The 16,782-nt window shown below is 44.5% G+C and overlaps 1 protein-coding gene across 4 annotated transcripts in view; it reads right to left on the bottom strand.

Annotated features, from left to right (window-relative positions):
- The window catches only part of GOLGA4 (golgin A4), a 717,645-nt gene that overhangs the window by 401,005 nt on the left and 299,858 nt on the right, over positions 1 to 16,782 (bottom strand). For all 4 annotated transcript variants that reach the window (XM_078688271.1, XM_078688272.1, XM_078688270.1 and 1 more), the window contains one exon: positions 15,319 to 15,506. In XM_078688271.1, coding sequence (XP_078544397.1) covers positions 15,319 to 15,506 — 188 coding nt within the window. The remainder of the gene's footprint in view (positions 1 to 15,318; positions 15,507 to 16,782) is intronic.

The following is a 16,782-nucleotide window of genomic DNA, read 5'->3' on the forward strand; positions in this document are numbered from 1 at the left end:
GAGAAAGATGTCCCTTGTAAATAGGGTAAAGAATTATTTCAAAACGGACAAACCAATTAAGTCCAGAGAGGGCGTTATTGTCCCGCCACCGAATACTCCCGCCTCGTTCATGATGTTTGACCGGGGGTACAATACCTGCGTGTGGTTGGAGAATTGGGTGAAGTACACAAAAGATGACGGAATATTGGCTTTTCCGTTAGACGGTACTTTCAATGGCAGGATTTTATTTAATTTGAGAAGCCGAATGAATGAATTGCATCCCCGACCGAGACTAACGCAGTATGAGGCATTAGAGGAATGGGAGATTGAGGCTTTTGAAAGAGAGAAACCCCGGTTGGACAAAGGTCTGACCAAGTGGTACCCAAGGCTGAAACAAGAGACCAGAGATAAAAGGATGAAACAGTGGAGGCAGAGCATGATTGTTGAGGGTCTGTTTCCCATGATGCCAGCAGGTACCCCTTCTGCGGGAGAGAAAATGACAGAAAAGAGTAAGCATTGGGGAGCGCTTGGAGAGTCGGACGATGAATTGTTAGATGACATCTTTACGAGAAGTCTGCCCCCTTATGATGAGGGAGCCCGACTTTCCAGTACAGGAGGGAATCCCCAGCGTCCATCTATTAAGGAGGAGGACAGATCCCTAAGTAGGGGGGGAGGTGGTCAAGTACTGCCCTATTTTGAGAATCCTGGACCCGCAGAGGTACGAAATATATATCCTAGTATGCCCGTGAGCCCGGAGGAAAAATATTCCCGTGAAAGAGCCTTCTTCCCCGGACCTCTTTATGAAAACGAAGAAAAGCCATTAAGTTCAGGAATGCCCTTTTTGCAGCCTCCATATGGGGAGGAGCGCAGGTCATTTGGCACAGGAACTTTGTTCCCAAAACCAAATTATGGTGGGGGACCAAGTGAAACGCATCCTACTGCCCCGAGTCTTACCCCTCACCTGACCCCACAGATGATACCTGACCGGACATTAGGAAGAGTACTAGATGAAAGGGAGCAAGAGGCCCTAGCTAGACAGAGGACAGAAATATTTCAGAAAATCTCCCAGTTAAATACCAGTCCTGAGGCTTTGACTATTCCGGTAACAATCGGACCAGTGGTTCCGTTGTATGGGAATAATCAAGGAAGTCCAAACCCTCCAGTTATGAACCCTATCATGGCCCCGCCGAGGCAGGAGCCCCTACTGATAGATGATCAGTCCAGTGAGTGCGAGTCCGAAGTTGTGTTTTTGGACCTGCCAAACAAACAGACCGGGAAGGGAGTGCAGAAGAGGCATAATCCTTTTAATGCGAAAGAAATTAAATTAGAATCAACGTCAGGTACTAGGAGTGTTTCTGTGGTAACTCCGGAGGAAATTGAGAATTGGAGTCGTGAATTAGAAAAACAGACTCCGCAAACGAAACCTTTAGACCTCTACAAGCTGAGGGTAGAAATAGAGGAATTAATGGCAGGAAATGTGGGATTGGACAGATTAAATACCTACTCTGAAGAAGAGTTGCTGTTTATGTGTAAAAGCCTTACCAGAAGTACTAGGGTGCTCCACGAAAAGTTGACAGACACTGCAGCTAGTATGGGGGTAGATATTTCCAGATCCAAGCCCTTACAAAAGCCTTACAGAGCAGAATTCTCAGACAAAGATATAGAGAACTTGAATGTGTCAGGGAAAAAGTTGCAGATTAAAGAGTTGATTGCAGTTTTGCAGAAATGGGGAGACGTGGAAAAATGGAAAAGCAGGTGGGCACGAAAGAAAGATGAGGCTCGATCCAGACAAGCCACCCCTGAGTTCCCTTTGAGAGAAGTAGACAAGCCCGAAACATTATGCCCCATGCGTGAAGTGCCAGGTGGGAGGTATGTGCACGTTCCATGGTCCAGACAGGATATTGTGTCTTTTACTAACGATTTCCCGAAATTACGCGAGAAGCCAGTTGACTGGTACCGGCAAGTGGAAAGGTTCGTAAAAGTGCAAAAATGCCTGTGGAAAGACCTGGATGGATTTTTCGACATTGTGGTCCCGGTAGATCTATGGACCGAGTGTAAAATTGCCATAGGCTGGCCTAGTGAGGAGTACCCGAGGGACTCTAGCACAGGGGAGCCGTCGATTGAAGTGATGAAAAAATACGAACAAGTAATGCTGCATTTGAAAAATAAGGTGCCAGCAAAGGAAACTGATTGGACCAGGATAGATAGAACCACGCAGGAGAGAGACGAGACAGTGCACTCCTATTATGAAAGGCTGTTGCAGGTGTTTAAAACATACAGTGGTATAGATAACATCGAGATGAAGGATATGACGCATTTCATTTACAGGTTTGTAAACGGTTTAAGGCCTGAAATTTGTCAGTGGATAAAGGATAACAAAATTTGTTGGCACTCCAAAAAGATAGACGAGGTCCTGCGGTACGCAAAGTACTGCGAGGACGAGATGGCAGAAAAGAAAAAGGCACTCAAGGAAAAGGTCATGTGGGCTCAGGTGAAGCTCGCAGAACAACAGGAAAAACAGTTGAGTAATATGGTCAAAAACACTCAGAACCAAAGTCCTGGGGGTGGGGGAGGAGGTAAGCCCCGGCCCAAAATGAGCAGGGAGGAGGCTATGAAGAAATTTCCCTGTCACCAGTGCGGAGAAATTGGACACTGGCGTAACGAGTGTCCTTATTTGCCTGACGATAACCCCAAAACACCTGATTTAACTCCACAGACGCAGAAAGAAAGACCAAGAAAGACTCAACCACAGGTAAAAACGGTTCAGGTGCCCCGAGCTCCTAAGCAAGTACATAGGGGAAAAGGCGCAGAGGGTGATGAGATAGAAGTCTGGGAAAGCAATGAGAACAGAAATGCAGCAACTTCGCAGTATCTGTTGAACGATACCTTCCTTTGTGATGACCAGTACTGACGGGGCCTGAGAGGGGAGGACGAGGAGTGCGTACTTGGCGCCTCCTTGCCGGTAGACCAGTCCGGACCATACATTGAAGGAAAGGTTGACGGAAATGATGTCACTTTTCTGTTGGACACTGGCGCTACCCGTTCTACTGTGAGAACAGTGGACGTTCCAAACCTACCCCTCTCGGGAGAAGCCATCCAAGTAGTAGGTGTATCTAATCAATTGATTAGTACTCCTGTTACCAAGCCCATGGAGATCTCAATTGGAAACTTTAAGGAAATGCATAGATTTGTCGTTTGCGACACCAGTCCAGTGAATTTACTGGGACGTGATTTGCTGTGCAAAATGAACTGTACCATCTTTTGCACACCAAAGGGTGTTGAAATTCAGACCCCAGATGAAGACGGCATTTATAAATTAATGTTAATCAGACCTGACTCCGAAATTAAACGAATGACCATGCAGGATTTGCCCAAAGAACTCCAAGAAGCAGTGAAGCCAGAGGTATGGGACTTTACTGGGAAAGATGTAGGGTTAATGAAAAACGTGGACCCCATCCAGATAGCAATCAAGGACAATGTAGTATACCCCAATACTAAACCCTACAGGATGAATGCAGAAGTGAGAGCAGGTGTCACTCTGGAAATACAGAAATTGCTAGAAGGAAACATCATACAGGAAGTAATGAGTAGCCCATGTAACTCACCGATTATGGGCATCAAGAAGCCTAGTGGCAAGTACAGAGTAGTGCAGGACCTACGAAAAGTCAACAAGATAGTAGTCCCCTGCTGCCCTATTGTCCCGAACCCAGCAGTGATTCTGTATCAGATTCCCTGGGATGCTGAGTGGTTCACTGTGATAGACCTGTGTCATGCATTCTTTTCCATTCCCTTGCATCCAGATAGCAAATTTCTTTTCTCATTTGCCTTCAATGGTCACGTGTATGTCTGGAACAGGGTCCCTCAAGGGTACACAGAGAGCCCCTCTATCTTTAATCAGATCTTGAAAAAATGTTTGGAAACTTTGGTCTTACCTGGAAACTCTGTCCTAGTGCAATACATAGACGACCTCTTGGTGGCGTCTAAAAGTCATAGGGATTGTGTGATTGACACCATTGCCCTCCTGAATCATCTGAGTGAGAAAGGACATAAAGTGGCCCCTGACAAATTACAGTTCTGTGCAAAATCAGTGAAATATCTGGGGCACCAGATAGAGAAAGGGGTCAGGAAAGTGACGTCAGAAAGAGTGAGAATAATACAAAAGATGCAGTTACCCCGTACTCAGAAAGAGATCAGAATGTTCCTGGGTGTGATAGGATACTGCAGGCAGTGGATTCTGGGATTTGCAGTCCTAGCTAGGCCCTTGATAAAAATGACCAAGAGAGGAACACCAGATGTTGTAGAATGGGATGATGAAAGCTTAACAGCCTTCACCAAACTGCGAGATTGTCTGTGTACAGCCCCTGCATTGGGAATGCCAGACTATTCCAAAGAATTTGCCCTATTCTGTGACACTCGTGATAATTGTGCGTTGTCAGTCCTGACACAAGATCATGGCACAACGAGAAGGCCTGTGGCATATTTCTCTGCCACCCTGGATCCAGTAGCTGCTGGATTACCAGGTTGTCTGAAAGCAGTAGCTGCTACCTGCGCAAGTTTAGAGCAGAGTGAGTCCATTGTCATGGGACATCCGGTAACTGTGTATGTCCCACATGGAGTGGTAATTTTACTGACCAGAACAAAAACTCAGTATCTCACCCCTAGTCGGCTGACAAAATACGAGAGGATTCTTGTGGGTGCTGCAAATGTAAACATTGTTAGGTGCAGTATTCTGAACCCTGCCACCTTACTGCCCTACCCAACGGATATGGAAGGTGGGGTGGATGATGAGCATGATTGCATTGATTTAACAGAATTCAATACCAAGCCACGTCCAGACATTAAAGAAACACCATTGCCTGTGCATGACAAGGAATTATTTGTGGATGGTTCATGTCTGAGACATGAACAAGGAGGCCTGAGTGCTGCCTATGCGGTAGTCTCCTTAACCAAAATTGAAGAAGCAGGTTATCTATATCACATAAAGTCTGCACAAGTAGCTGAATTGATTGCTATGATAAAAGCTTGCCAAATTGGGAAGAACCTACGCATAACAGTGTATACTGACAGTCAGTACTGTTATGGGGTTGTGCATGACTTTGGCCAGTTGTGGCTACAGAGGGAGTTCCTGACTTCATCAGGTACCCCAATTCGAAATGGAAAAGTTGTTCAAGACCTTTTAGAGGCAATCCAGTTACCAAAGGAACTGGCAGTGGTGAAGTGTGTTGCTCATAAGAAGAGCATGGACACTGTATCACTGGGAAATGATTTTGCTGATCGAGTGGCCCAATGGTGCGCCAGAGATCGGTATATCGTAAATCCAAAACGAGGGGGGCCAGGAACCAGCTGCCAACTTCAGGTGTTTGAAGAAGTGCCTACCTGGGATGAAGTGAAAGAGTGGCAGCAGGCGGTACCTTGGCAAGAGAGAGAGAAGTGGAAGGAAGATGGGTGTAGACCAAGACGTGTGGATGGTGTCATCTTGGGCCCAACTGGTATGCCTGTGTTACCTAGACACTTACTTAGCACAATGGCGAGATTGATACATGAAGGATCACACATTGGTAGGGACGCCATGATTCTAGTGTTCCAACAGACTTGGTACAGTAAAAAGTTCAGGAAAGTAGCAGAGTCCCTCTGCCAGAGGTGCCTGTCATGTCAAAAGATGAACCCAGGGAAGAAGACTGTGGTGGAACTGGGGAAAATTGGGAGGTTCGGGGGGTCCCTTTGTGAGAATACAGGTTGATTTCATCACCATGCCCCGTTGTGAAGGGAAGCGATATGTCCTTGTCATGGTCTGTTTATTTTCAAAGTGGGTGGAAGCTTTCCCTACTCCCCAAAATGACGCAAAAACAGTAGCTAAGTGTTTACTAAAGGAACTGATACCTAGGTTCGGGGTTCCAGTCACTATTGAATCAGATCAAGGCTCACATTTTCAGAATGAGGTGATCGCCGAACTCTGTAAGGCCTTTGGAATATCTCAAAAGCTTCACTGTGCCTACCGTCCAGAGGCTTCTGGAGTAGTGGAACAAATAAATGGAACTATCAAAAACAGACTAGCAAAACTGTGTGATGCATCTAAATTGACCTGGGTGAAGGCCCTGCCCCTGGTCCTGATGGGACTGAGAAGTGTTCCTGACCGCAAGACAGGCCTAAGTCCCCATGAAATCATTATGGGAAGAGTGATGAGACAAGCATGGGTGCCAGGAAGCAAACTGTTGAGTATTACTGATGATTTGGTGCTTGAATACTGCAAGAGATTGGGTGACCAAGTGCGTTCTATCTCTCGCCAGATCGGAGAAGACGCCATCCTCAATCCAACGACTCCCCTCCACAAACTGGTCCCGGGGGACTGGGTGAAGATAAAGAAACATACTCGGAAGAGCTGCCTGGAGCCAAGGTGGGGAGAGAAACGTCAGGTGATCCTGGTAACTACCACAGCAGTAAAGTGTGCAGGGGTTCCACGCTGGGTACACGCCAGCCACACCCAGAAGGTATTACCAGACGAGGAGCCTGAAGAAGAAGGGCGTCCAGCAGAGGACTCTGCAGGAGCCAGACCAGAAGTAGCTGACGACGTACAGCCCAGTACCAGTCGAGCTGCAGAATCAGCAGATGTTGGCCCAAGAATAGTTGATAACGAACTACCAGGAGCCCAGCCTGCTGAAGGGGTCCAAGAAGCTGAGCCAGAAGTAGCTGAAGACGAGCTGCCGAGCATATGGCCAGAGGAGTGGTTTACATTGATTGATCTCACTGAAGATCCCATTCGAACGAGTGAGAGACTTTGGGAAGGTAGAGAGTGGACTAGGGAGGAAAAGCAAGGCACAGGCGAAGAGCCTCAGAATCTTGAGATTCACATCAAAACTGAGGAAGGAGAAGGTCAGACAGGGACAGAACAAGTGATTGATACAGAACAAGTGAATAATACGGAGCAAGTGCTCGAGACTGAACAAGTGAAGGATACAGAACAAGTGATTGATACTCCTCCACTGACTCCTGATATCGGGAAGGAACAGATTAGACATAGCGTAATAGTTCGAGCAGAAGAAAGTCCAGAGATCGAAGTGCTTGAACAGGATCAGATAGGATTAGAAGAACGTGTTCAGGAAACAGAAACAGAGACATTTGAAGACCAAACGCAAAACTGTCCTGAACGAGGCCAGATTAGTAACCAGGCAGAAGAAATAGATGCTAGCCCTGGAAACAGGCAGATAGAAGAGGGAGAAACTGAAACAGAATTGCCACAAACTAAGGAGAACAAGAGGGCCAGAGAAGAAAACGAAGTCCAAGTACCAACTAAAAGACTTAAGAAAAGAAAGCACATTGAGCCTGGATACATAAAGAAATTGAGACTGAGAATAAAAACAGTAGAGGAAAAACGTGCAGAAGAAAGGAGAAGTGCTTGCATAGCAGAACAGCCAGAAGATACTTCCAAGAGAAGGAGTGATCGAATCAAAAGACAAAACAAAAAGTACAAGTCACCTGAATGGACACTTGTGTTGGAAGAATTTGAAGATCTTGATCTAACTGACGAGAGCGACGGAGAACCCGTCCCTGAGTACTCTGCCGAAGAAGAAGACGAGCCACCGTGAATTTGCACAAAGTAAGCTACTGGTGTAAAGACACAAAGAGGGGTCGAGAAACTTCTTCTGAGCCAAAATGTCTGATTCAAACGTGAATGGTAGACCTAGTTGCAGTTGTTGCAAAACATGCTGCAAGGTATGTGTATGTAGTATAGTTATACTGATATTAGTTTGGATAGGACTAACAGTTTTCATTCCTTTTGCGGTGAGCAAAAATACTAATATTGTCCCTACTGAAATTGTAAATACTGACAGTGAGGAGCTGACAACACAGAGTGTAGCCAGACATGAGAGAGCACTGAGACAAACAAAACAAGACTTAGAAGCATCAGATGAGGGAGAACTACATTATCATGGAATTAAAAATAAGACGCGCTTAAATGTTTTCGCAAACTTGTTAATACACTATGTAGAGACTATGGAAATTGAAGATTGCTATGTCTGCATGAAGCTACCTACCTCTGTAGCTGAAGGCGTGACATACCATCACTTGCCGCTGACATATGGAATCTCCTGTAGCATTTTAGCTAGTTTATTTTACAAAAGAGGACCGTTACAGTACTATTACTCTAACAATGACGTGATCTTTTCTGAGCTTCCTATACGTGGGAACTTGAATCCTGTACATACCAAAAGCGACGTAATACGATATATGGGAGACTACTTTCTGACTATTGGTGATATTGACATAGGTGACGCACACAGAGATAACTTGACTTGTTCTTTGCGTGAGCAGGAAAAGATGTTCCTGAACATGGCAGAGAAAAGGAGAATTAAAATACAAAAGAAAGCAAATGACGAAAGTCAGAAAAGACCAAGGTGGGCAGAGAACATGGAAGGCACCTCAACTGGTGGGGCGGGTCCTGCTCTGTGGCTGGATTTTGAAAAGAAAGGCAAGCTATGTCTTCACCGCGAGAAGACTAGCTATTATAATAACATTTTCATTGGTTCCAGTGAATGCGAACATAATTACAAGGTAATTGGAGGTTGGGGTTTCAAAAATGGGTCCGAGCCTGTGTTTCCTGGAATTTATTATATTTGTGGGGACAAGGCTTATTTCAAATTGCCGGATCACTGGTATGGAAGTTGCTATTTTGGCATTGTCTTCCCGAAAATATACCATGTGAATGGAGTTGCTGGAAGCAGTGAAAATACTAATGGCTTAGTGCGTAGTAAAAGAGAAAGTATAGGTGAAATAATGGGTAGTATTTTCAGTGCACTGATACCTGGAGTGGGAGTGGTTCTGAACACTCACAGAATTTGCAAATTGTCCACTATAGTGGATGTGTTGTCTACTGACACAGCTCATGGATTTCTGCTGGTCAATACCGAAATGGTTGCGATCAGATCAATGGTTTTGCAGAACAGACTTGCTCTTGATACCTTATTAGCAAAAGAGGGCGGAGTCTGCCGGATGTTGAAGGCGCAACATTGTTGCACTTATATCCGGGCAAAAGTGTGCAGCTCAAAAGATATGTGAAAAACATTACTAATTTGGAAAGGGAACTCAAACCACTCGAGGTTGACAGTGCCTGGAAGAGACTGGTAGATGGTCTCTCAAATGTAGGTCATTGGTTTGCTAGCATAGGTAAAAGCTTATTGTTTAAGATACTGATGCCAATTGGAATTATAGGTCTTATCCTATTTTTCATATTTGCCTGTTGCAAATGTCGCAAACACACCGGAAAGCATCAAGTGAATGCCAGAGGAGTGAAACAAAGTGTGGATGAGCTTGAATTAGAGGAAATGAATAATCAGATATACAAAAGGGTGAAGAATTCTCACCCTACTAAAGATGAGAAAGAAAAGTTGAGCAAATTGTTGGAAGAGATAGAGATGTATAAGGTGTGAGAAGTTGGCATCTGGTTCCATTTATTTTGTGATGATAGTACATATCATCAAAGAGGGGATTGATGAAGCAAAGCTTCGCATATTTTGCGACTTGCCGAATTCATGAACCTCGTCTATGTGTAATCCAGTAATAAGTTGTACGTCTTACTAACGTTTATTCTGTGTTTAAACGAAGTTGCCCGACGCTTGCCTATGTGTTTTACTAAAATAATTTACTCGAGTTATTTAATATGGCCGCTGCTTGTATTTAGTTACTGCGCATGCGTCAGCCACACTCACGTGTCCTGACGCGTCTGCAGGTTTGGAGGGAAATTTATGCGCATGCGTAATACATAGCTTTGCCTGTAACGTGGTACTGCTCGTGCCACTGCTCTTGTGCCTGTTTATATGTAGCTCACATTTAGGTTGCATAAGTATATTTTATAGTGATAAGTTGAAAGTACAAACCTTGTGGTGTGTTTTCATAATGTTATTTCTATGTATTAATTTGTTCTCGCTTACTTTTCATGTACCGCGGGGAATGGGGGTCTGACTGAACTGAATGCCATCTTGGAGGGCCTTTCTGCGCATGCACCTCCATCTGGGGAACTGACAGCCTTGACTGGTGGAACTTGGCCAGCTGGCAGAGATGGGCAAGATGCTCCTGAGAACTGACCTGAAAACCCAGGAAAATGGAGCCATGTGTCCCTACTCGGCAACAATGTTAATTGTCAATTGTATTTCCCTGCAGTTTCTCATGGGAACCCCAATCTTGCTAGGCGGTACCCAGAGATGCAAATTAAGCATCCAAATAGTGTGTTATGATTGGTGTGTTACCCAAAACCTACCTTAGGACCAATCCAAATTGAGGGATTCTGACACTTTGCAACATTGGGGGGTGGTACACCGTCCCCAAACTGTATATCTACCCTGGGTTCACCTAGGGAAATTGTCCGACTTGTCTGGTTTAGCTGACCTGTCACTGACCCATCATACTCAATAGGTGACTGAAGATACAGAGCGCTGCGGAGCACTCTGTCCGAAATTGACCATAGACTAAGGTTCTACTGAACCTTAAAGTGCTGGCGAAGCACTTTGCTGGGAGTTCGCTGATCCAATCGGGGTCTTGATCGATAGCTGCAGAGAGGGTGGAGCGCAGGCGTTGCTTCCAAACTGCGGGTGCGGTCCTGTCCTGAGCGGTCATGTCCTGAGGGTTTGCTGTCCTGTCCTGAAGGTCCTGTCCTGATTCCTAATCTGAGGGTATCCTGTCCTGTCCTGGGTGTCCATTCTGCACCTGCTGTCCTTTGAGGGGTATCCTTCCTTGAGGGTTTCCTGTCCTTAACTGACCCGTGGCCAGGGTTTGGTTTTCACACCAGTCTAGGTAAATATTGCTCAAAATTCTTTGAACTTGCACCTTTCTATTTTTCTGTCTTTACTTCAATAAAGAGACATCTTGCACATGTTGATTTTTCCATGCTTTTTGCCGCAGCTATTGAAACGTAAAGGTAATTGCATATTTTCTTAAACTTGTTCCTATGTTATCCTACCTTTTAGAAATCATATTTTGCATTGCAGTTTGTCATTTTCTGATATGGTCTAGAACGGCCTTACTTAAATTTTCCAAAGAACTTTTGCCCTAAAATGCATAGCGTTTCTTGTTGCATCTCATATTAGTATTTTCATGACTACCCTGACTATTATTTCTCTATAGTTATGTACTTTTCATTATCTTGGTTATTGATTGTCTCATTCTTGTAAACTTAATGCTCAACGAAAACGAACTTTAGATAAAGCTTTTAAAACTTCCAGTTGTCCGTGGTCATTTACAAACAATATTGAATGTCATTTTGGGTTGGTATTTTGCTGCCTTTCCTTTTACAGCTAGCTCCCTGATCCGTTGAGGTCATAGGTACCCGTGTCGGTGGATGGTAAGTCGGGTACGCTGAGTAATAACAGTAGGGAAACACACACAAATTGGTAGAGCCCGTGAAGTCGCCCAATCAATGTATATGGTAAATTGAAAGTATATGGGCCCTGAAGCCGGAAACGGCGAAATTATTGGCTGGGTGACCTCGCGCGCTCTATCAATATCAAGTTTCTTAAGTCTTCGGAGAACTAAAAAAAAAAGGCAGATTTCTTACTTTTGAAGCCCTGGTCCAAGTGGTCCTGGCCTTTGCCATTTGACAACTTGATTATGCCAATGCACTTCATACCGGCCTACCGAAAATTTTAATTACCAGACTTGAACCAAGCAGCGCACATTATTTATTGAAACTGCCATATCACCCCACTTTAGAGAGACCTTCACTAGCTCCCTTTGGAGCAAACTATTATCTTTCTAAATAGGTTGCATCATCTTTAAGGCATTTTCTGACAAAGGTCCATCATTCTTAAAACCTAGACTTTAAAAATACATCCAGAGCCAAAGATTTCGCTCCTTCTACCTCAATCTCCTCCCATCCTCAAATACAACAACAAAAGGAAGGGTGGCATCAGATTCTCTATGCAAGCACCGCTTATCTGGAATTCTACCGCCCTCCTGTCCCAAAAATATGGCAGTCTACTGACTACTCAAAATTTAGACAAGGGCTTAAGACATGGCTATTTATGCACGCATATCAGCTAGTGTAACTTCTCTTTAGAATCTTTTTGACCACGTTACCTCTTCTGTACCCAGCACCAAGAAAGCTTGTGGTGTATGTATGCTAAACATGGAATCTTTAATAAAACATAACAGAAGCGGGCGGGAAAGTACAGCGCTTCACAGAGATGTTGCGCAGCACAGGGGTTTTAAAGGAGGGAAAGGTGGGCTTCAAAGTAGCATGGTTAGTCTATTTTTTATGTCTGAGATTTTAGAGGAGAAACAGGAGACAAAGTTGTCATTGAGGGGGGAGTGAGTAATAGGTGTTCAAGGAATGGAGAAAGATGAAGCCGGGATGAAGACATGGCTCTTCCAGACGAAACAGGCATGATCACCTCCTCCCCCTGAGGCCTGCCCTACTCATCGCATGTGGATACATACCTTCACGGGTGATTAGCCGTGCTCTACAAATTCACATAACATGATGAGGGAGCGTTTGTAATCAGGAGGGAAGATTTCAACAGTAGGAGCACATGTACATTTTGTGGATTGATGTGAGAGCATTCAGGGCATGCTTGCATTACTAGGTTTTTTTATTGGTTGGGGTTGTCCTCTGCTTGTGAAGGAGCACTGCATGCATTTGTATTTTTAAAGCCCAAATTGATAGGAGGATCCATGGCTGAGAGTGAGGGGCTGCTGGGGTGAAAGAACAAAAAAGAAAGTATAAGCCAAATAATGTCCTCAATGTGTTGTTGAATCGTTATACAGATGTGGCTTTCAGCATTTATGAGAGGTTACTGTGTATCAAATTGAGACCTGATGGTAGGGTGATCAGTGAGTGTACTTCTTTGACACGGGTCTTGAGAGGGAGCTGTTGGGTGGGATGAAGACTGACATGTATATGATGGCATCGTCAGAGGGAGATGAGCTACGGGTAGGTGATGAGTGAGTGAGTGAGTGTACTAGACAGCAAGATGATGTCAAGTGGATTCCAGTGCAATTCCGTACGGCTGAAAGTAACCTAAATAACGCTGTCCAACCGCTCATGCTTAAACCCTTATGACCGGTTTCTCGCCTACAGATTATTTTTAAGATTCCGCTGAATTCAAGAAAGAAAGAATAAAGAAATCCAATGTACTTGTAATCGTAGCTCTCCATCACTGGCCTCGTTGCAGAATTCATAAACAAAGGACAAAGAGAAAGGTTTCTTTGTTGGACATGGGTAAATAAAGATATGTGTACAATCATGGGACTCCAAACTGAGCGGTTTCAGAGCTGCTGTGCCCTGTAGAATAGCAAGGGCAAGCCAGAAGCCAAACGTTGACAGTGTTTGTTCTCTACTCTTGCGGACGAATGGCTGCTATATTTTCATGTTGCTTTATTAAAAAGGCAGAAATGCAAATTAAAGACTACCGTTGTCAGATAGCTTTTTAATATGGCTCTTTTTAGCAAAACGTGCCCACCAATATACCCCTAAGTTCGCAGGGTATGCTCAGACGTGAGTCCCTTGCTCACTTTGCCACTGGATTCAAGATAGCCTGGCTGGTGAGGGTTATGAACCCGAAACCGGTCCCAGGATGCTTGTTTCCGGTCCAGGGAAGACATGGCTTGGCAGTTCGGCTGGACTGTTCCCGTGAGGCACAGGGTCAGACTGATTTTCATATAGCCATGTCTGAACTGGAGTGGTGGAGTGAGCTAAAGAATGGTGACGGATTAAACCCAGATCAGTTGACTGGGGTGAGTGTTTGATTTGCTCAAACGCTCCGTCCATCATCCCCTTTTGTATCATCAATATACCCATGCATAAGTGTAAATAATACAGGCATGTTTTTCCTGAAAAGGAATAAAAAAGGGTTTCACATCCAGCTTGTGGATGAACCCATTCGAAATTAATTAATAAGAGCAAACATTCCATTATTGAGAATATTTTAACAATAACAAACTCCATGATACTCATGTTATCGACCCATGACGGAAGAGGGAGTTAATTGTACCTGACGAGATTCAAAACTGCAAGTACACGTCTATAGAAACGTTAGTATACCAATATGTGCATACAGCTGGATATGGTAATGCTTAGCATCTTGAAAAAGCAAAAGCAAAGCCATAAAAATGGTACAAGTCCTAAAACCGTGAAGGAGCGAACTGGCATATGCAATGTCCAATGATATCAAAGGAAGTGCCGTCCTAGATTGGGGCCCTAGAACCCCGACTGCAGTCAATAACAGTTGAATATTGTATGTATTTACCCAAGAGGCTTTTTGAATAGTGAGCTTTACAGCAATAGGTCGGTTTATGCATCACACGCTCTTTCATTATGTATCACCTACGTTTAACTTTTTAAAAATCTACATCTGCGTGGTCATAAAAATTAGTGTATTACGCACTCCCTGGTAAAAACTGTCTGTGACCTGATGATCACAGATTTAGATCCCAACATATTCAATTTAATCTTTCATATTTGTAAAGCCGATTAAATGAGTTCCTAGTTAACTACAAGATAAGTATTTGAAAAAATCCGGTGTAAAGTGCAGGTTCATAATGTTATAAGATGTTGCAGATATGTTCTTAGTTCAATCAAAGCACATTTATCAGGCCATTAATACAGAGAAACTCCTGTCTCATTTGAGACTTCAAAACAGCGTTCAAAGGAATAAATGGTGACCACTTCTCTATTCGGGCAATTAAGATCTCCAGAGGCACCTCCTTCAGGACCCATGTGACAGGTGCCCAGTCAGAGATAAAGCTGATGCAGCGAAGGGGAACACAGGCCTTAATATTCTTAGTGTATATAAGGTAGTATATAATATTGAGTCCAGGGCACAAGTCCTAAAAAAGAAGTGGGGGGGACGCTGACGTCACGACAGGAAGTGACGTCACGAAAGGTGGCTTGTACCATCAGACTCATTGCCTCCCCTCGCTCACCCCTTAGATGCGATTGCATCAGAGAAGCAGCGCATGAGCAGGGTTCTGAATGGGCCCCGATCTCGCCCCAGAGAGGCCAAAGAGTGAATGTGTGGCTCCATTTGCTACAGCTATCGAGCTCTCGGTAAAATAAGTGGGGGTACGCCGCCAACCCGCGTGTTACACCTACTCACTGACTCAGGCTAACTGCCGTGGGGTGCACCAGAAGACGCACTGGTCAGCTCAATTAAGAAAAACACCTGCCGTCCTCCCTCAGGCGGAGAGGGCGGCGCCCCTCTAAACAAATACAAACTCCCTACCTGGGCCAATGAGATACGCTTGCTGTAGGTGCGCGCCTCCTCCAGTAAAGGATCTGTACATACTCCATGCTGTTGATACCCAGGATTCCGTGAGAGTGAACTCGAAACACCGGCAGAGTGCCGGACCTACCTTCATTTTCTCCAGCTCCTGCAGTCGCTCTTCCAGCTGCTCTTGCAATGTTTCCTTCTCGCTGCTCAGCTGGGCGCTGCGCTCCTTGTGGGTCCAAATCATTTCCTTGCAGCGCTGAAGTAAATTTTCCTGCCGCCTCACCCTCACCTGAAGACTTTCCAGGGTTTTTACGGCATCTCCACTCCCATCTGCAGACATAACGAGCACATACATTTCATGCGCATATTGTAATCGTGATCACAGACACATCAAGGCAGTTTTAAAAGGGCAGAATATGTTACAGACCAGACCACGCTTCAACAATCTGTTACCTCACATTCCCTCCCATCCAATGGTCAGTCCATGGCACACTGATGCAACTCAAACAGTAATTCTCAGTACTGCACTCGTATTTAAAAATCTACACACCAGCATACACATTCCAAACAGCTGCTGATGTGGCATATGCACATGTCAGAAAAGCAAAGCGTCACGGGATTGGCTTAGAGTACCATCACGACATTTCGGTTAGTCACAGCAGAAAAAAATATGTAAAACTCCCAAATCATAAACAATGACTAATGCTGTTCCGTACGGCCTCTGCAGAGATAGGCGAGCAGTAATGCCTTTTATTAACCTCCTTATAAAGAGTTTATTCACGCCCTCGCTCCTCAAGCGGAAAAAGATATGACTCGAGGCTGCTCAAATCACGCCTCCCTTAGCATTCCACAGAGAGAACAGGTTAGGCCCCAGGGACATCACTGACAGCACTTGTGCGAGCACTTGTGCGAGCACTTTTCTATCCTGCCATTGTATACGATGACACGCCCTTGATGTAGGAGCTATTGTGAATGTAATCTAAAGCTATGTATTTTTACAGACAAGTTCTAGCCACTAACAAAATACATCGTATTCTCAGCACAGTAGTAGAACTATAGGTTGTCACTGCAAAATATCACTAGAAAAACCTTTATCATGCGGTGTCCGTTCTCATACATATTACGAATGTCCTGCTCTAATATATTACTTCGGTTCAAAGTATATACATATATATATATATTTTTTTAAAGGTCTGGCTTAAATACAGTTTTAGCAGCCTCGCCGGCCTCAAGTAAAAAAAAGAAAATAATAGAGAAAAAAAAGCAAGTAAAAATCTCACCGAGTAAAGTTCTAACTTTAGGGCCAAATTTGGTGTAATTACGTGCAGGCATTTTTCTGTATCGCTTCCTAAAATTTCCCAAGGGACTTATGGGAAAATAATGTTTACACCCCCTCCGCCCCCCTTTTAACGTCTAGCCTAGACACCGCTTGTGCTGATAGGCGATCGGTTGTCTGCACTTTGTGTGGTCTGACTTCCCTCACGCTTTGGATTGGCTTTTGCGTGTGTCATTTAAAAATCGTAGACTGCAACTGGGTAATGGGGCATGCATGTCCCACCTTTTCTGAGAGTTCACTCCCATGGAGTATTGCCGCGGGTACGAGCAG

This window comes from Lissotriton helveticus, chromosome 4_1 (assembly GCF_964261635.1).
Source record: "Lissotriton helveticus chromosome 4_1, aLisHel1.1, whole genome shotgun sequence".
NCBI classification, from domain to species: Eukaryota; Metazoa; Chordata; class Amphibia; order Caudata; family Salamandridae; genus Lissotriton; species Lissotriton helveticus.